Source organism: Alosa pseudoharengus, unplaced genomic scaffold, assembly GCF_046254945.1.
Source record: "Alosa pseudoharengus isolate Yale_2024_CS ecotype anadromous, Long Island Sound unplaced genomic scaffold, YU_APseudo_1.1 YU_APseudo_1.1_scf_3, whole genome shotgun sequence".
NCBI classification, from domain to species: Eukaryota; Metazoa; Chordata; class Actinopteri; order Clupeiformes; family Clupeidae; genus Alosa; species Alosa pseudoharengus.
Window position 1 is genome coordinate 29,349,013 of NW_027468718.1, and position 20,813 is coordinate 29,369,825.

The 20,813-nt window shown below is 46.2% G+C and overlaps 1 protein-coding gene across 3 annotated transcripts; it reads left to right on the top strand.

The window, feature by feature from the left end:
- Window positions 1–956: 956 nt before the first annotated feature.
- appb (amyloid beta (A4) precursor protein b) lies at window positions 957–20,690 on the top strand. 3 transcript variants are annotated; one of them, XM_076263900.1, is made up of 17 exons: window positions 957–1,151; window positions 5,343–5,510; window positions 6,226–6,355; window positions 6,800–6,912; window positions 8,133–8,329; window positions 8,557–8,861; window positions 9,995–10,165; window positions 12,516–12,649; window positions 13,995–14,069; window positions 14,664–14,822; window positions 15,322–15,450; window positions 15,749–15,848; window positions 16,198–16,404; window positions 16,796–16,849; window positions 17,360–17,433; window positions 17,684–17,830; window positions 18,266–20,690. In XM_076263900.1, the coding sequence occupies exons 1-17, from the start codon at window positions 1,092–1,094 to the stop codon at window positions 18,365–18,367; spliced, it is 2,325 nt and encodes a 774-aa protein (XP_076120015.1). In that variant the 5' UTR covers window positions 957–1,091; the 3' UTR covers window positions 18,368–20,690. The 3 variants fall into 3 exon arrangements, with proteins under 3 accessions (XP_076120015.1, XP_076120016.1, XP_076120014.1); XM_076263899.1 differs by having other exon boundaries at window positions 958–1,151; window positions 17,360–17,451; XM_076263901.1 differs by lacking the exon at window positions 9,995–10,165 and having other exon boundaries at window positions 17,360–17,451.
- The last annotated feature ends 123 nt before the right edge of the window (window positions 20,691–20,813 follow it).

A 20,813-nucleotide genomic window follows, 5' to 3' on the forward strand; every position in this document is an offset into this window, starting at 1 on the left:
TTGTCATATCATCTCCTTAATTCATGAAGCCCTAGACTTTTTTTTCGTATCCTATAGCATTATGTGTATTTTAATGTATTTATTTTATTATAATAGCCTAAAATATTAGCTAAGCACTGTTTCAGATTTGGTCAAATTCCGAAAATTCTGAACCAGTTCAAGTAACTGTAAACGAACGTTAGGTGGCACCAAACTTCAAGGAATCAGCTGTTTGGTGTGTATAGTGCAATAGAAAAGCAATGCATCTTTGGAGTGATAGAACAGTGTAGGCTATTTTTTCTGTATCATGGCAAAGATTGACAACTAATTTATTTACATTCTTACACTTCAGACTAATTCATACGGAGTCCTCGGAATAACGTTTCTGTTGTGCACACCAGTCCCACCATGTAGTTTTGCGTGAGAGACATGTTCTGGTGCGCACTGCGCACACAAAATCTCTGATGACATGACATTTTATTTAATGTATTTGCCTTTTTGACATGACTATAGAAGGTTCTCTTTACATCTAGCTGGCTTGAAATCTATGCATAATGACACAGCTGTTCAAAATAGATTTGTAATAGGCCTTTGTGTAGCCTACAGCGAACAGCTGTTGTAGGCCTGGAAAAATATGCCTATGTGGACGTTATGATGCCGTTGCGCTGGAAATAATTGGGAACATTTGTATTTGATTGATAGATAGATAGATAGATAGATAGATAGATAGATACTTTGTTGATCCCCAAGGGGAAAATTATTTTATGCTGCTTTTATAATGTGCATATTGATGTATGTCTGTCCATCCGCGCGCGCGTGTGTGCGTATGAGAGAGAGAGAGAGAGAAGGCTATACAGCTGATCCACAACCTGAACATAATCGCCCCCACCTCCTTCTCCTCCACCTCCTCCTCCTCCTCTGCCATTCTCTCGTCGGCAGGTCAGGTGACCAGCGCTGGAGCAGCTGTGCAGCCTCGCAGTCGTTCTCCATCACACATTACACACTGAAAAGGCATTCGCGTCTAAGAGGAGCGGAAGACAAACCAGCAAAACCGCAGAATAAACCCCAACACACTCCGCAGTGGACGTGTTGCCACAGGGAATAGCCTAGACATGGGCGACCATACGGCACTTTTGCTGTTGATGGTAGCAACCTTGACGTTTGCAATCGAGGTAAGAAAAACGGCTTTTCTCGGGTCGACAGAAGCAGCAGCAGCAGCCATTTCCCTCTCCTTGAACTAGCAGCTTACTGTAACGGTGAGACCGAGAGGGAAATCACAGTTCGACAGAAGATGTAATGACACCGATTGTTACACCATTAGACGATGCAGAAATATCGAACACGCGCGCGTTTTATGGCCTTTTAATTGACTAGTTGGCTTACTAATGGGAATTTGTGCTTGGATCTATTTCCCCCTGTATAGCCTAAAGAGCTCTGAGCTCTGGAAAAAAAAACTTGTCTGAGGCTAGTGAGGTTCCCCCCGGAGATGGAAGACTGGTGATATAATGCGACCTATTAGAATTGACTAAGTGCTTTTTTTTTTATATGATTACCAGCAGCTCATCCATTAAATGTTGTCGTATAAGGCAGTCATCTAGACACCGATTTAAATGACAAGGATCTTATATCTTCTTTACCTATACCTATACCTATATCTACTTTGTAACTCTTCTTTTTTATTATAGCCTATGTCATTTTCTCTCTATATATTCCCCACCTGAACACGGGAAAGCGTGCGCTTTTAGGGTGGTGCTGAACCGCATTTGTAGTGCGTGAGCTGGCGATGGATGAAAATGCTGATTTGGTTCTTTGCACGGGGCGTGTTGTGTAGCCTACGTGTTTTCTGGAAGACCGCACCGATTTCAAAAGTTGATTTGAAGGGATTTTGATAAGATCAGGCTGACTCATAACTAATTAATCAATCGTCAATTGACAAGACGAACAATGGCGATAGCAGCCTATGCCCACTGTTTTGAAAAAGAGATGACTATAAACAATCACTCATAGACAGCCGAGGCCATTTGGGAATAGTTTTGTCTTTTCCTGTGAACAACATTGCCCCATAATGTATCAGCGTGGTGTGTAGTTTTTGACAAGTCAGTGCTGTGGGTAGGCCTATGTAGGCAATTGTTTTAGGCCTACAAGGTTATTTCTCGCAAAGGAAGTGTTGGTCAGTAGCTTGTGCATTCTTCAAGTGCCAGTAACGTTTAGATGGTAAATACCGTTAGTTAAATAAATTTGACACAAAAAATGACTGCTGAATAGACCGAAAGAGCAGCGCCCTAGTCAAACTGGTGCAAGCTGAAGAGCACAGACGGAGATGTTGCTCGACAGAGGCAAGATGGCGTCTGTTAACTGCGGAGTTGCAGTAACGCAATAAGAGACAGTGCTATGAACCTCTCATCTCACGCCTGATGGTGGTTGCGCCCAGGCATGAGGCAGATAGTAGATTGAAAGACACATTGTAACATAATTAGCCAATTCTAACTTTCTGCAGTTATGCAACGGCTCCAGAAGCTCTTTGGCGGCCTAACCTATGTAGGGTTTTTGCAGAATCACAGTGTAAAGTAGGCTACCGGTACACAGATGTGTCTATTAAGATCGCTGTCAGGTGAAAGTGAGGTATGTGTTTTTATTTAAACAGATCTGCAAAAGGAGGATAAGGCCTATCAAATGTAACAGTCTCCATCAAAATAATCTTAACATCCTTCATAGTGTTGCTGGTGAGTTTTGGAGCAGTTATTATAGGGCAAAAGAACTACATCGTGTTGCTTTGAATCACCTGAGACTACACGGAGCTACAGAAAACCCAGCATGCCATAGCAGACCTGGAGAAGTTGACAGTTTGACGGAACGCTTCCTTCGCCCTATCATTTATTTATGTTTTATGATGTGCCGTCTCACCTAAACTCTCACCTCCCCCTTGAAGAAATTAGCTTTTTTAATGAGAGCCTTAATTTCACACTGTGCACACAGGGTCTATCTAGGCTAGAGCAGACAGAATCGTTTCAATGCACGAAGGCCAGTTCTTTACACTCATTGGCACTTTTCCTTCAGAGGCTAATGTCTGCGCGTTCAACATTTTGCTCCCTCTTGGGTACATTTGACAAACCGGCTTGTCAAAACACTCAACTTTTCTTCTGGAGGCCATTTGTTGGTGTCAGGGTGGAAGACTTCAGAATACAAGCACCTCTCGTGCAACAAGACTGGTTATCTACATATAGCAATAAATATACACACTGCTGACTCCACTCCCGACATCGACTGTCATTGCGGCCTTAAGACCAGAGTGGATCACCCTGGAGTATCACATTTATTTAAATCACTTTGAGGGAATACACATAAGCACCAGAGTGTTTATAAATGTAAGCTCATCTAAAGGTTACCCCCCCAGACAGGTATCTGTGTGATATGTAGGGTGGGATCCAGACCATGTGTGTTTCCTACTGACAGCCCTGGGTCAGGGACCGCAGCTGAGTGTTTATGCCTCTATGATTTGTAACACTGAGGGCAATAATAGGCCTAGTGATTTTGTAGAAGGGTGTTTCTGCTGTCAGCTGTGATGTCTCATGGTTGTAGATGAGCCATCACCAGCACCACCGCAAGGTTCTCAGAGGGACTGTAATGGGGCGTGTTGTGCTGTTTGTTTGAGCTGTTATTTGCGTCCATCTTTGATATTTTTTCTTGCCTATTTGTCAGAGCCAAGAGTGCCAGACGCCACAGCTTCCCCTGTTTGTGTTGTGTTACACAAAAGAGGAGGGCGAACAACAATTCCACAACCGCTCTCTGACCTGTGCTGCAGGGGAGCAGGGGTCGCTTTAGACGGGGGATTCCTTTGTGCTTGTTCAGGTCAAGTCGAGGTCACACACTCTCTCTCTCTCTCTCTCTCTCTCTCTCTCTCTCTCTCTCTCTCTCTCTCTCTCTCTCTCTGTCTCTCTTCCCTGTCTCCTCCTCTGTTTCACTTTCTCACTTTCCCTGTTCTCCCTCTCTCCCTATCTTGCCCCTTCTCCCTCTTTCTCTCCATCCCTCTCTCTTTCTAATATCTATTCTCTTTGCACCACAGCAGATTAAAGCTATGTTTAAGGCTTTTCAATCAAGAGATGGAAAGAGCAGCGCTCTTGTACATTATACCTTACATAACTAGTTCTGACCTCAGCAGCAGATTAGTGCATGTGTTTACAAGTGGTCCTTGATGCCGCAATCTGCCTTTGAAGGCAATATACTGATGTGATGGGGCTGGTTGTGCGTAGTCTGTGTACCACATTTAGCACACTGTTGAAAACGTAGGCTGTAGGAATACTTTCTTTGTTTGTTTTTTTGTTTTGTTTTTTGAGGTTTTTGTATCCTCTGCTGGATCACACTCAGGTCTATTCCTGTAAATGGAAGCTTTTTCTTCACACGCCTGGCGGGAATGAGCAGTGTGGTAGTCATGTCTTTTGTGTTCAGAAAAACAAGTGCAGGCCTAGGCCTACATTTTGAAAATGTCATGTTTGCAAGTGTACCTCCTCAAAGGTTCTCATTTGTGAAACTGAAATTGCCTTCTGTAGTGCTCTTTTAGATAATATGAAATGAGGTCCTTTACTTTGGGCACCATTATTTTGTGGAATAAAATGGAAAACCACACACACACATACGTAGATTCACACAGAGAGAGAGAGAGAGGGAGATAGTCGGCCCTCTCTCCGGCTGCGTGTTTGGCGTTGAAGGTGATTTGTTGCAGTACGACAGCTCAACGGGTTGCTGAGCTGAGTCAGGCCGCCATGATCAATGCAGGCTGGCTTGAGTCTCCATGAAGACGATATGTTTCCTCGTGTTCAGCCCGTCTGTATGCCACTCACGCCCCAGTATTGGATGCCAGCAGCCTGAGAGAGTAATGAGTTGAGCTGTGAGCCGGCTGTCAGAGTAAATGATTGTTCAATTGTGCATTATGGTGCTAGTTTCTAGGATTTTATGATCTCCAAGCTTGTCTTTGAAGGGTTTCTACCAAAGCTATGTGCAAATTACTTTTTTCTGTAGTGGATGCACTGAGTGAATATGTCCACTTTACTACACCTGGTGTGGATTGCAATGTCCTGTGGCAGCTATTTCCATTGTCTCAATGTGATCCAGTATAAACTGCTGGTCAGCATGAATCATTATTTTCAAATATACAGTCAGTGACCAAAAGCGCAAATGCTCTTGCCCTTTTTTACTTGTTTTTTTGGTCAACTTGTCAATCTTGTCTGTCTCTTTCCTTCTCTCCATCTCTCTCTTTCTCTCTTTTGCTCTCTCTTTCTCTTGCTCTTTATTTCTCTCTCTCTCTATCTCTATCTCTCTACCCATCTCTCTCTCACTCTCTCTCTCTCTCTCTCTCTCTGCTGCAGGTGCCATCAGATGAGTCTGTGGGTTTGCTGGCGGAGCCCCAGGTGGCCATGTTCTGTGGGAAGCTCAACATGCACATGAACGTGCAGACTGGCAAGTGGGAGCCCGACCCCAGCGGAACCAAGAGCTGCATCGGCACCAAAGAGGGCATCCTGCAGTACTGCCAGGAGGTGAGAGAGTGAAAGAGACAGAGTGACAGAGAGAGAGACAGAGAGAGAGAGAGCGTTGCATTGAGGATTAAATTTGGAATAAAGAAGGGTGAGCAGGCAGAGGTGGGAGCCATAGAGAGTGCGCCTAAAAGATGGATGAGGCAAATAATAATTGGGTTCTCAAACTCCACCCCACTAAAGGCTAGAGTCCCCTGTGATGTGATGAAGTGATAAGCAGGAAGGGGTTGAAGAAAGGGAGGAGGGAGAGGAGAGGAGAGGATAAGAAGGGGTGAGGCGGAGCGGTGCAGCTGCAGAACTGTAGAGAGGAAAATTTCTGCTGAGTCATGGTCAGAGGTGGGACGTCCAGGTTAGGAAATGAGACGTCCTGGATTAGCATCAGTCCTGTTTAGAGCAGCCAGAGCAGAAGCCCGAGGAGTTGTGGGGGAACGCAGCTCTGTGCTACCCAGCTAGGCCCTGCTTTATACCCACCGCAAGGGAGTGTTTTTGCACCGTAAAGAGGTTTTGCATTGTCACCTTTATGGTTGCCCCACCATTAAAGATTTTCGACTACTTTGGATTCTGCACAGTAGGCCTACCTTGACAGAACACTCACTTGTTTATGATGTGACCATGCAAATTTGTTCCATTTGCTGGAGCCCTGCTCTGTCTGCTCTGATGGTTGAGAGATATGATGAGGAGCCTGCTCTTTCTCACGCCCTATCTCCACCTCCGTCAGGTCTACCCCGACCTGCAGATCACCAACGTGGTGGAGGCCAACCAGCCGGCCAGCATTGAGAACTGGTGCCGCAGGGGCCGCAGGCAGTGCCGTGGCCACGTGGTTATTGTGGTGCCCTACCGTTGTCTAGGTGTGTATGTGGGTGGACGTCTGTGTGGTAACTTGTGTGACGTGTCTGTTTTTAATGCACCATGGAGGCGAATGAATAAATGAGTTTATTGGTTTATTGATTTATTGGTAATAGTTGCTAAGTTAAGGCTTTATGTTTGCCATCTGTGTTTGAAGATAATACCAATACCGTGTTAGTGTGTGTGTGTGTGTGTGTGTGTGTGTGTGTGTGTGTGTGAGAGAGAGAGAGAGAGAGATAGAGAGAGAGAGAGATAGTTTGTGTGTGTGTAATTCTTTTTGTGTACATTTTGTATTGTTTTGTGGCCATATGAGTCGATTTGTTTGACACACGGGCTGGATTAAGTTAATTCATTTCAGCATATGGTTGCGGTTTGTTGATAAACGCATTTAATTAACATTTGTGTGTGCGTTTGTGCATGTGTGTGCGTGTGTGCATTCCTCTCAGCTGGAGAGTTTGTAAGCGACGCACTCCTGGTCCCGGATATGTGCAAGTTCCTGCACCAGGAGCGTATGGACATGTGTGAGAGCCATCTGCACTGGCACACTGTGGCCAAGGAGGTGAGGGAACGAGTGTCACTGCAGTACACACACACACACACACATTATGCACACACTATGCACACACACTTATTTACATACTCCCTCCAGCATCCATGATATGCAAGCGAGATGAAAGCAGATAGCTCCAACAGCTGTGTCTCCAACTGCACATATATCCTGAGGCCGAGGCTGTCTCCCCTCTGCTCTTGCCTTGTAGTCCAATAATCATATCATTTTTCTAAACGATGATGGTCCATTGCAGTTCGAATTTGTACTCAGGGTATCACATTTCTGTTCTGAGTTATCTCTTAGTGTTATCCATAGTGCACCTTGTGCTGAATGACAGTTACACACCTTCAAAAATTAAATCTATAGATAATTATGATTTCTCTGGTTGCATGTAAGCGATGCTTTGAAGTATTTTGAAAAGCTCTGGGGGAGTCATGAAATCTGAACATGTCACAGTTGCTTGTACATACCAATATTGGGTTCACTCATATATTCTGCCCTCTCTGTCCCACCACAGTAACTTACCAGTAGCTCACAACAATTCAGCTTCCACTGTTAGATAGACCAAGCTTTACTTTTTTTATCTTGTCATGCTGTGTCTGTTGGGAATTTTGATGTTTTGTCTTATATCATGATCGGCTTTCAATTCCTGACCTCTCTCATTGCGATATTGTATTTATCAGAATGTTTGCTGATCTTTAAGACAGTTTATCACATTTGCCAAAATTGATATATGGTCAATAAATAAAAAAACAATACCCACTATACTTATATGATAAATCTCCATCAATGTCATTCCAGGTTGTCATAGAGCAATGCCAAGCATTTGATTCATGGCAAAAATAATCTAATGTGATAAAGTATTGTTGGGCATTGCCAACAACAAAGATAATTCAATTGACAGCGCATGCAGGCATCAACATGGTGCACCATAAATAAGATGACATATTATACAACATGACATGATTACATGTTGTACAATGTACGCTACATCATTCCATGAATGTGGATATCTTTTCATGCAATATGTATCATATACTATTGTGGGCAGCCGTGGCCCACTTGTTAGCACTCTGGACCTGTAACCGGAGGGTTGCCGGTTCGAGCCCCGACCAGTGGGAACGGCTGAAGTGCCCTTGAGCAAGGCACCTAACCCCTCACTGCTCCCCGAGCGCTGCTGTTGTAGCAGACAGGTCACCGTCCCCTACCTCCTTTCCCTCATCCTGCAGTCTTGTGTCGACCGTTCCATGAATCTCCATGACTACGGGATGCTGTTGCCATGCGGCATTGACCGTTTCCGTGGCGTGGAGTTTGTGTGCTGCCCACTGGAGTCCCAGCGCAACTCGGACAGCGAGGAGCCCGATGACGCCGACTCTGTGGTGTGGTGGGGGGGAGCTGAGGAGTACACAGACAATACTGATGAGAGGTATTCACACACACACACACACACACACACACACACACTCACAGACATATACACACACACACACTCACAGACACACACACACACACACCCGATACACTGGTGTACCTACAGTCCCCCCCCCCCACACACACACACAGAATTATGCAAACACATGCGAACAAAGATTAGTTATATTCATGGTGAAACACTGAAACTGTGTGTGCCTGTCCCTGTCCCTGTCCATAAAGCATGCCCCGTGAACAGGCGCCTGTAGAACAGCAGCAGGAAGAGGAGGAGGAAGAAGAGGAGGGTGAGCCAGCTGTGGTGGAGGAGGAAGAGGAGGAGGAGGAAGACGACGACATCATGGACGAGGAAGACGAGGAGGAGTCCTGGGACAACGATGAGGACGGCGACGGAGTGGAGGACGAGGATGAGGACGACGATGACGAAGACGATGCCACAGACGAACGCGACACCAGCGAGCAGACCTCCATCGCCATGACAACCACCACCACGACCACCACCACTGAATCTGTGGAGGAAGTTGTGCGAGGTGAGTGTGCCAGAGAGGCATGATCTCTTTTGAAAGGCTGGCATCTGTGTGTGGGGGTGCCTGTGTCTGCTTGCCTGGTGTCCATGAATTTGTTGCCCTGAACACACCCGGTGGCCATGGCAACCTATCACACCTACAGGGTGGTGTAGGGTGGAAAGATATGGCTTGTTGGTGGAATAAGTAGATTCAAAAAGACATGGTAGAATGGAGATGACTGATCCTAAAGCCAACATAGTGGTTCTTCTGTGTCCATGGTTTCTCTACTAGTTCACTCCCATGAAATATCCTGTGCTGATCCTGCACATCTGAAATGTCAGAATCCTCCATTTTGGGTTAGGCTAGCATCAGTTTTGAGTTGTTTCTCTTTTTAAGAGGATATTTAACAGATTGAGTGATGAGAGATTGTCTATTCAAGCCTGTTCCAAGTATAAAGGAACAATCAAGTTGTTCCCTTTTATTCCATTTGGTTAGCCATGAAGCTTTTTGTATGTATGGGATTTTTGTTTGCATGTGGTATATATAGTACTTATGTACCAGGAAACAATGTTCTCATATTTACTTGTATTTACTCTGTATTCTTTAAAGATGTTCATCTTTGGCTGCGATTGGCTGTTTATTCGGAAATGGATTGAGACATTAATTAGGTACAATACAATTCAATACACATACCAGGTTGTTGTCATTATTGTGTAAGGACAGGTTGTTATTATTGTGTAAGGACAGTGGGCAGTATAGGAAGGAACCAGCTATGCAGTCAATATGGGTAGATGGCATTGATGTTGATGTTGGAAGCAGGTTTAGTTCTTAGGTCAGGTGCTGTGTGTTCCCATATGGATGTGTGTAAGCTGATGCCTAGGCTAATGTGGGCCTTGCCTTGGTGCCTGTGGTAAAGCTGTACTGGTATGTCGGTCTATGTTGGTGAGAGTGAAGTTAGCATCTTAGCATTTAACTCATGTTTGCCATTAGTGGTACTGTGTTACTCCAAGTAGGGATGCAGCAGTTTGTGTGTCTGTGAAGGGTTATTCTGTGTTGTTAGGGATAACTGTGTCTCTCCATGGCAGAGGTTTGTGTGTGTGTGTGTGTGTGTCTTAAGGGTCGGTGTGTGTTAGCATAATAGTGTCTCCGTGTGCCAGAGGTGTGCTGGGCTCCAGCTGACAGGGGGGCGTGTTCGAACAAGCTGAAGCGCTGGTACTTCATTGCGGAGACGGGCCGTTGTGCGCAGTTCATCTTCGGCGGCTGCGGCGGCAACCGCAACAACTTTGACTCGGAGGAGTACTGCATGTCCGTCTGCAGCAGCAGCCTGCGTAAGTCCCCAACAGATAAGGAGCTCTCTCTCTCTCTTTTTTCTCTCTTTCTCTCTCTCTCTCCCTCTTTTTGTCCCTCTGTCTTTCTGTCTCCTCTCTCTCTCTGTCTATCTCTCTCTTTCTCTCTCTCTCTCTTTCTCTCTCTCTCTCTCTCTCTCTCTCTCTCTTTTTTTTTGTCCCTCTGTCTTTCTGTCTCATCTCTCTCTGTCTATCTCCCTCTTTCTCTCTCTCTCTCTCTCTCTTTCTCTCTCTCTCTCTCTCTCTCTCTCTCTCTCTCTCTCTTTTTGTCCCTCTGTCTTTCTGTCTCCTCTCTCTCTGTCTATCTCTCTCTCTTTCTCTCTCTCTCCCTCTCTCTCTCTCTCTCTTTCTGTCTCCTCTCTCTCTCTCTCTGTCTCTGAGCTCCAAATGCGCCCTCTCCTCGTCTCTCTGCGTCCACTCGGCCATCTCACCCGTCTGGTCTGCTGCAGCTGGACCAGCTCCCTGTCTCTGTCCCTCTGCTGCAGTGGGACTCTTCTCTCAAGTAGCTCTAGTGTCTAACCTGCCACTCTTCAAGGCTTTCCCCGTCTGTTATAGCAAGCTGAAGCTCAAACATCTCTCTCTCTCTCTCTCTCTCTCTCTCTCTCTCTCTCTCTCTCTCTCTCTCACTCTCTTTCAACAACATTATTGGCAAAGCTCAATTACATGTACACATAGATACATAAATGTAGAAACTCTCTCTCTCTTTCTTGCTCTCTCTCTCTCTCCTTGGTCTATTGTCTGTCTCTTTCCCCCTCTCTCTCTCTGCCAGCTCTCTCTCTCTCTCTCTCTCGGTCTGTCTCTCTCTCTCTCTCTCTCTCTCTCTCTGAGCTCCAAATGCATCCTCTTTTTGTCTCTCTGTGTCCACTCGGCCATCTTGGCCCGTCTCGTCTGCTGCAGCTGGAGCAGTGATCACTCCAATCTCTCTGGAGCCCAAAGATGGCAGTCCTCTCCTATCCACCATCACTGCTGCTAGTTGTTCTCTCTCCCACACACTAATGCTCTGTTTGGCCAATTGCTATAATCAGCATGCCTGGCCTGAGGGGCTAATTGATCCGTGTTTGGGTCTCTGTTGCATGTGATTCGGTGTGCGTGTGTGTGCGTGTGTGTGTGTGTGCGTGTGTGTTTACGTGTGCATGCACTAAATCACTACTCAGCTAAATCAGGCAGTGTGACCTTTGAGCTTTAGGTGATATTTACTGTGCTGCAGTAAGGATGAGGGAGACTCAGCTACATAACAGTTGAAGTGAGATAAGTGTGTGTGTGTGTGTGTGTGTGTGTGTCATGTGGGTGTGACCTTGTGTCTGAGTACACCAGTGTCAGCGGGTTCACCTGGAGCTACTAACCTGCTGACCTCCGCTATGTGTTTCCTCACTGGTTTTATGCCTCCTTTCTTCCTTTCTCTAACTTTATCTCTCTAACACAAACACGCTCACACATATGCAATACATCCCCTTAAACACACACACACACACACACACACACACACTCAAACACAGCGACAGACACACACATACAGCTCGTATGGCTGTCAGATGTGGGCTCAGTAGACAGTGGCTCTGTGCGTGTTCCAGAGGGCCTGCGGTAGTTTCCGCTCAGTTAAGCACAAAGCGCGGCCTCTCTGTCGGAGAGCGTGGCTGTTGTGCCCCCATCCTGGCGGGGATCTGCGCCCTTATCTGATCGCTGTCAGCCCGCATCAATACACTCACTCAGCACGCCTGCTGCTGCTAGAGACAGACACACACACACATGCACTCACATACACACACACATGCACTCACATACACACTCAGAGATATCCACAGAGACAAATACACATATTCTCTCTCAACACATTTAGACACAAAATACCCACATTTGGAATGAATCTATCTGACCCACACAGACACACTCACCTACGCACCCACTTTCAAAAATTAATTATAAAGCCTGCAGTCTGGCCTGTCTCTGTTGACACAAGCTCTTCCTGCACCAAACCTGTTGTCTGCTTTCTTCTCTGACCGGTCGTCTTCTCATGCTAACCGCCACGCTCACATGCCAGTTGATGACTCATGGTTTTTTCTTCCTGTCCCATCCAATCCCCCTGTTCTCCCTCTCCCTCACCCCTGACTGTTTTTATCACCCCACCACACACACACACACACACACACACGTGCACACACACACACACACACACACACACACACACACACACACACACACACACACACACACACACACACACACACACACCATTATCCCATCTCCTTGTTTCCCCTCACACTCACCACTGACTGGTTTCATAACCTCCTCTCTTAAAACACACACACCATTCCACCATTCCACCCCCTTCCAGTTCCCACAATGGCCCCAAGCCCCCCCAACGCGGTGGACCGCTACCTGGAGGCGCCTGGCGATGTGAACGAGCACGCCCACTTCCAGAAGGCTAAGGAGAGCCTGGAGGCCAAACACCGCGAGCGGATGAGTCAGGTGAGCCGGGGTTGGCAGACAGTGAGGTAGCAAAGGTGTGGTGTTGTCAGGGAGAGTGTGAGAGAAGTGTAGGAACAGAAATTTGTCTAGAGATTGTTTGAGAAATGAAGTCTCAGTCAGCCAAGAGTAGAGTCAGAAATCTCAGAGAGCTTTATTCACGAATATCCGGAGACCTACGTCGTGTTGCTAACAAACGCAGTCTGAGGCAACAAACAAGGAAACACAATTTATACCCCCCTGACAAGTCAGACAAGACATGACATGTCCATTAATGGTACGCAAACCTGTTTACGACTTAGTTACCCAAGAGTTAACCATATCTATAAGGTTGTATCCCATAACGACCGACATCTATGGAATCCAGTCAAGATTGACCCCAAGACAGTAAATAAGGGCCTACACAGCCTCCTTCGAGGACACACACGCACACAGCATGGCACACACACACACACAGCATGGCTGCACAAACACCCTGAACATGGCATTCCACAGATGTTACCTCATAAATCTCTCCTTCACTTTCTGCTTACCGCAGCGTCTCTTTCTTCAACATGTGCACAGACCATTCCAAAACAGTAAATGGTTGAATGTAGCACACACATATACGGTGAACACCTTTAAGGCCAAACTTTCTTACTACAGAAGACAGGTTATAAAGTGACTAGAATAGTCCCAAAGGGCAGGTGTAAACACTCTGAGGCCTACGTGGAGGTCGCTCACTCCATTCTGGGAGAGGGTGTCAGACCCTTTCAAAACACATTTAGTCATACGTGTGAAATTAATGCATCCATAGCTCCCAATTTTGCTTTTCACAAAAATGAGAGATAAGTGACTGTGTGCAGTGTATAGCTTAAGTCCTACCTAGAGTAGAATATTGGCTGTCACGCATGCTTACAATAGATGTCCAACGTCCATTGACATAATGAATGTATTGTGTGTGTGTCTCAGTGGTCAACATGAATGTGTTAGTGATTAATGCAGGATGTCTGTGTGACAGCATGATGTCTGCGGTATCTGTCAGCAGGAGAGGAGGCTGTATTTAGGAGTTGACCTGATTCATGGGCACCGTAGGGAAAGTAGGACAGGATGCAGTCAGATTTTTGTTTGACCGGGGCTGCTTTTATGTGGCCAGGTGTTATAGCGGTGCAGATCTATAATCCGGATGAGATCATCAATACAACTGTTCTCATGTTGAGTAGCTCTAATGGTGGTACTATAGTGTCAGATGTGGTTATACCAATTCTTTTTTGTACTCATATATTCTATTCTACTACAATGCAAGTCTCAAATTAGTTGTAGGTATGTTGTGCATGTGCTGAGCCCTTCAACCTTCTCTTCTCTGTAGGTGATGAGGGAATGGGAGGAGGCTGAGAGGCAGGCCAAGAACCTAACTCGCGCAAGCAAAAAGGCCGTCATCCAGGTAACATACCTCTCTCTGCTGCTCTAACTCTCGCTATCTCTCTCACACACACTCTCCCTCTCCCTCTCTGTGGTGTTTGGTCTTGTCAGGGACAGACCTGAGTCAGGACTGAGTCAGAAAAGAGCTCTGGGCTGCTGCAGAAAGCTCCAGAAGACTGACCAATGCTCAGTGTGTGTTTGTGTTTGTGTGTGCGTGTGTCTTTGTGTGTGTATGTATGTGTGTGTGTAGTTTATGTGTTTGTGAGTGAGCACAGGCAAATGTGCTTCTCAGCCTCCAGCCACTGCTCAGTACTCGGGCTCTGATATCCATTTTGTGGAGATTAAGGTCAAGTCACTATTGTCACTTGAGGTTTTTTTCAGCAATCATTCCCATTCTCCATTAGTCTGGGGCAGTGCTAACATAATGTATTATATCAGAGCAGCTATTGCATAACATTGGACTTAATCATGTGTGAGTGTGTGTGAATGTTACATGTCTCTCTCTCTCTCTCTCTCTCTCTCTCTCTCTCTCTCTCTCTCCAACCCTCTCTTTCTCTCTCTATCACTGTGTTTGCTGGCTGTATGTGCGATGTGACCCATGCTCCTCTCTCTGCAGCGTTTCCAGATGAAGGTGGAGGCCCTGGAGCAGGAGGCAGCCAGCGAGCGTCAGCAGCTGGTGGAGACGCACATGGCCCGCGTGGAGGCGCTGCTCAATGACCGCCGCCGCCTGGCCCTGGAGAGCTACTTGACCGCCCTGCAGGCTGACCCCCCCAGGGTAGGCCACTTAACATGCCACAGTATAGCTCTCCCACATCCTCATAGTCAGAGTCTAATGTAGACTTATGCAATGGGACAAAGGTGCATCATTCCCAATGGCATGCGACACATAACAACAGCACTGTGCCAAGCTTAACGAAAGTGTAGTGGCGGTGTTCAGCAAACTCGACTTCTTCTGTCAGCGGTCAGTAACCAATAAAAATGCACATACACTCTCAATAGAGGTGTACTGATTTTTGTGACTGCACAAACACATGGACAAAGGCTGTGGAATCTGACCTCGCCCAGAGAATACACACACCACCTTTGTTTGTGGCTTCAAATAAATAAATATATACACACACAAACACACACACAGGTGTGTAAACACGCGGCACAGCTCATGCCAATTCACCCACTTCCCTGTGCCTTTGTTTCGCACGTCCTGTTGTGTTTTTTTTCTTTTGTTCTGTTACTCTTTTCTCCAAAGCTCTCTCTCATCCTCCTCTCTTCTCCAGCCCCGTCAGGTGTTCACCCTACTGAAGAAGTATGTGCGCGCGGAGCAGAAGGACAGACAACACACCCTAAAGCACTTTGAGCATGTGCGCATGGTGGACCCCAAGAAAGCTGCCCAGATCCGACCTCAGGTACCCCCGGGCCAGCCATGCCCAGCCCTCTCTAATGTCCTGTCAGATGTAATAAATTACTTATTAAAAAAATGATAATTAGCAGTTAAAGATAATGAGATAATAATTAAATACACACACGGTCATAATGCTTCTTTGTACAAAAGTAACATTTTCACACATTGAAATTTAGATTAGATGGATACCATGTACGATATGTGTTTTTTTGTAATGGATAATAAGGCATGGGTTAAACATAAGAAGCAAAAGTCTGTTTTGATGGTCATTCTTGACCTGTCCATTTGCCCTGGTGTTCTAGGTGCTGTTCCATCTGCGTGTCATTGAGGAGCGCATGAACCAGTCTCTGGGCTTCCTCTACAAGGTGCCCAGGGTGGCCAGTGAGATCCAGGACCAAGTGGGTGAGTGTGCGCACACACACACACACACACACACACACACACACACACACACACACACACACTCACACTCACACTCACATGTGTGGTATGCTTACACAAATATTAATAGCTGTGAAATGTTTAGCCACAAGGCTGATGATTTATATTTATTATATCTCAAATTCTGTACATACAATATTCTCTCTATCTCTCTCTCTCTCTCTCTCAAATCAAATCAAATTATACTTTATTGGTATGAATGAATAGTCATTGTTGCCAAAGCTACGACATGTTAGGTACTGACTTAACATTAACATGTTTGTATTGATTTAAAGAAAAAATATGAATTTATCCACCCCCCATCCCCCAGCGCTGCTGATGCAGAGGGACCAGTCGGAGATGACCCAGCAGGTGTCATCCCTGCAGACGGAGAAGCGTGTGAGCTACGGCAACGATGCCCTAATGCCTGACGCCCAGATTGACAGTACCACCGCGCTGGACGAACTGCCCCCCGAGCAGGACGGCCTGGGCTTCATCCACCCCGAGAGCTTCAACCAGGCCAACACCGAGAACCACGGTAAACACCTAACCAGTCACTATACCTGCGTGGAGAACCAATACAAACACCTAACCAGTCTATATACCTACATGTAGAACCAATGTTAACACCTAACCAGTCACTATACCTACATGGAGAACCAATGTTAACACCTAACCAGTCACTATACCTATGTGGAGAATCATGGTAAACACTTAACCAGCTACCCGAACACCAAGAACCATGGTAAACACCTAACTTATCACTATACCAATGTGGAGAACCAAGGTAAACTACACCAATGAAAACACAGAGAACCACTAACAGTAAATAGCAGCTACCACTCCCAGTCCACTAAAACTAGAGCTTTTCTCAGAGAGGCTGGTGGGTAGTATGTGTATGTAAATATTCTGACATGATTCTCTTACAGTTGAACCTGTTGATGCCCGCCCCATTCCCGATAGGGGACTTCCCACTCGACCTGGTATGTAAAAGAGGCTGTGTGACTATGTTGTTTTTGACAGGGATGGATTACTGCACGGGCCTACCGGGCCCAGGGGCCCAAGGGGTCAGGGGGCCCTGAAGCCCAAGCCTTTGCACGGAATCATTGCCTCAATATCAACAAATCAGGATAGGCTATGAATCTGATTGAATTTAGTATTGGCCATCAAAATGCACCAGAATACAGGAAATCACATCAAACAAATTAAAAAAATTAACGATTAACATAAACGACAGTGATGTGATGTGATGTATGCGACGATTAGTGGGGGGCCCTTAATACATCTGGGCCCAGGGGCCCAAAAGTTCATAATCCGCCCATGGTTTTTGATGTTATTTTTCTTTGTGAGTGTATGAGAGTGGAGTAATGTGTGTAAGAGTGATGTCTTTGTCCTTGAGTGTGTGTGTTTATGTGTGTGTGTGTGTTTATGTGTGTGTGTGTGTGTTCTCCTCTGCTTGTGTGTGATGTGATGTGTTGTGTTCTCCTCTGCAGTGTCTGGTCTGAAGCCGGAGGAGATGCCTGAGGTCCGCATAGACACAGAGGACAGACATGGCGTCGGCTATGAAGTACATCACCAGAAACTGGTCCTCTCTCCTTCTTTGCCCCTCTCTCTCTCATGCACACATTTCCTCCAGCAGCCTGCATGTGTAGTGTAGACACTATGGTGTAGTCACTAGTAGCTTCACAGTCCCTGCTAGTTCTGTGCAAGCTGTGCAGTGTGATCTGTATTTGCATGGTTTGAGGAGTGTGTGATCTGTTTGATACAGCAACATGATTGGTCATCAGGGTGATTGACAGGCCCCTCTGCCCTTTCAGGTGTTCTTCGCTGAGGATGTGGGCTCCAAAAAGGGAGCCATCATTGGGCTGATGGTTGGTGGTGTTGTCATAGCAACTGTCATCGTCATCACTTTGGTTATGCTGAGGAAGAAGCAATACACCTCCATCCACCACGGAGTCATAGAGGTGAGACACACACCAGACACACACACACACACACACACACACACACACACATATGTGCACACACACACACACACACACAAACACACACACACATATGTGCACACACACACACACACACACACACACACACACACACACAAACACACACACACACACACACACACATATGTGCACACACACACACACACACACACACACACACACACACACACACACACACACACACAAACACACACACACACACACACACACATATGTGCACACACACACACACACACACACACACACACACACACACACACACACACACACACACATATGTGCACACACACACACACACACAAACACACACACACACAAATTGCTAACAGTGTGTATTAGTATTTACATGGATGCTGTAACGTGTTCTTCTTTCTTTCTTTCTCCCTCTCTTAGGTGGATGCTGCCATCACTCCAGAAGAGCGCCACCTCACCAAGATGCAGCAGAACGGCTATGAGAACCCCACCTACAAGTACTTTGAGCAGCTGCAGAATTAAGCCCCCGCCTGCCTGCCGGCTCCCCAAGCTTTACACATGAAACCGCACGCGCACATAGCAGCCCCCGTACCCTCTCCAGTGCTCCGCACTCCTCAGACCTCCCCCATGCAACCCCCACCTCCCCCGCCACCCTCAGACCCTCCCCAGGGGGCACCAACAGCACAGCCGTCTGACCAGTCACAGCACCCCCGGCGGGCAGCCGCGGTCGCCTGACTGCTTCGCCGCCCCCCCCCCCCAAATCACAGACAGGCTTGAGATGCCTTTCTCCCGTCGCACACACAAGAGTCGGAGGTGCTGATTGTAATGGGAAAAGAGCCAGCCGAGGTCCCGTCTGTCTGTCTGTCTATCGGTGCACTCACACGCTGTGCTGAGGCGCCCAGTGCTGTCACTCCCGTTGCACTCTGGGTAAGGGAGGTGTGGGGGAAGGAAGGGGGGTGCCAGCTTCAGCTTTCTTTTTTTCCCTCAACCCCCCCCCCCCCCCTCCTTCCTCTTTCCTTCCTCTCCAACCCCAAAAGCTCTCACCCATTCCACACAGATGACGGCTGTGCTATGTTTGGGCACGGCCTGCCCCGTCACCCCACTCTATCCCCCCACCCCCCCACTTCACTCAGGCACGCTCCACATGAGGTCATCCTCCAGCACATTTCAAGAGAATTGCTCCAGGTTTCCTTTTTTTCCAAGAAAAAAAAATGAAAAGAAAAAAATATATACAGCAACACTTATGGAGATAAGCAATGAATGTTTCTTTTTTATTTGGTGTGTACTAATGTATTGAAATAAGGCAGAAACCTTAGCTGTTTATCTATGTAGTGCATGACGATTATGACGGAGAGGCGGCCTCAGGGCTCACACACCCGTCGGCCCAGCTCCACGGCCGCCTCCCGTGTAGAGTTTAGCAGGATTGTACATTTTTGTGTCCTCTTGTGATCACGTGATTTTAAAGCGAAGAAGAGAAGAAAAAAAACGAGAAACAGAAAAAAAATCCTGTAATCCTGTAATTCTGCTTTTCTCATCACGGAGACGTGGCTTTTGACATGAGGTCTGCGCTTTTCTGTTGGTTTTGTTGTTGTTTGTTTTCCTTAAGGACTGTGCTACACACCCCCTTGCAGCATGGGGCTGGAGATCCTGTAATGTAATATATATATAAAAGGAAAGCTTAATATTATCTTAAGTTTTAGGCTTCTTTTTCTCGTCTGAGAGAAAAATGATTCCTGCGCACGCTGTTTTCTTGAGAGGGAACGCACAAGTTACTCCGATTCGTTTTCATTCCACATTAAGATTTTTTGAGGGATGTGGTTTGGGATGGGTTTTACAGAAGTAAAAATTGGATTGTGTTTCAAGAGTGAGGTAAAAACTTAATAATGCTCCATTTTGGATTCTGTATATTTCATTTCCCTCAAGATTTCAAAGCATTCTCCTTAATAAGAAAAAAAATAAATAAATGAATTTCCAGTGTCTGTGATATTCACGAGCACGGAATGGGATAGTGAGTTGAGCACCCCTTAATCAGACTTTTTCCCTTCTACCTACTACTCTCTGTGTTCTTTCACTTTCACTGGCCTGGTTCTGCTGAGTTAGCAGTTGCGGTGTGCTGATGGATTCACCGGAGAGTTAAGAGGAAGTAGACTGTGAGCTGGAAGGTTGACGGATTGAGTCAGTGAGCGAATCAGACATGCAGCCTTCACTCTACAGTGTCTCAGCGCACACGCAAACACGCACGCACTAAACTTACACATACACCTTCTGGTGTGTTTGTGTGTGAGATGCTTGATTCAGTTGGAACGGAGGACTGTATGCTCGTTCTGCTGTAGGTAATGGATGACCAAGATCTAGCAAACCCGAAATGAAGAACGTGGATTCACAGTAGTTGGTAGATATGTTTAGCAAGTGACTGGAAACCATGACACACGTCATCACTGTAGCTTCTGAGAGGAAGTGGGATTGGCGTTTGAGGTTTTGAATAATAGTGCATTCCAGAATTTAAGTCAAGGGCAGGGCCTTCAATCATAATGAATGTGATTTCAAACATTAGTGCAATTAATAATGCACCATATGGACCGACACTATATATAGAACACTAGCACACACTCGACAAAGCACTTAAATGGTCTCAGTCTGTGTTCTTTTGTAAAGAGTCAAGTCCAAGCAGTGGTTTAACTGGACAGGAGGAAGTGAAGGCATTCTGTCTTTTTTCTTTTTCTCTGATCTTTACTTCTCTCTGTGACTTTTTTCCCCTCTGTGTCTGTATAAATCATCAGCTTAGAGAGAGGGGGAAGCTTTCTACACTGTATCCCATGAATAAAGTTTTGAATGTACATACAGATTCCCAGTCTGTTGTTGTCACTTCCAAGAAACTGTCAATGTGTGTGTGTGTGTGTGTGTGAGTGAGTGAGAGAGAGAGAGAGAGAGAAGACTGGGAGAGAAAAACAAGAATGAAGGTGTTACA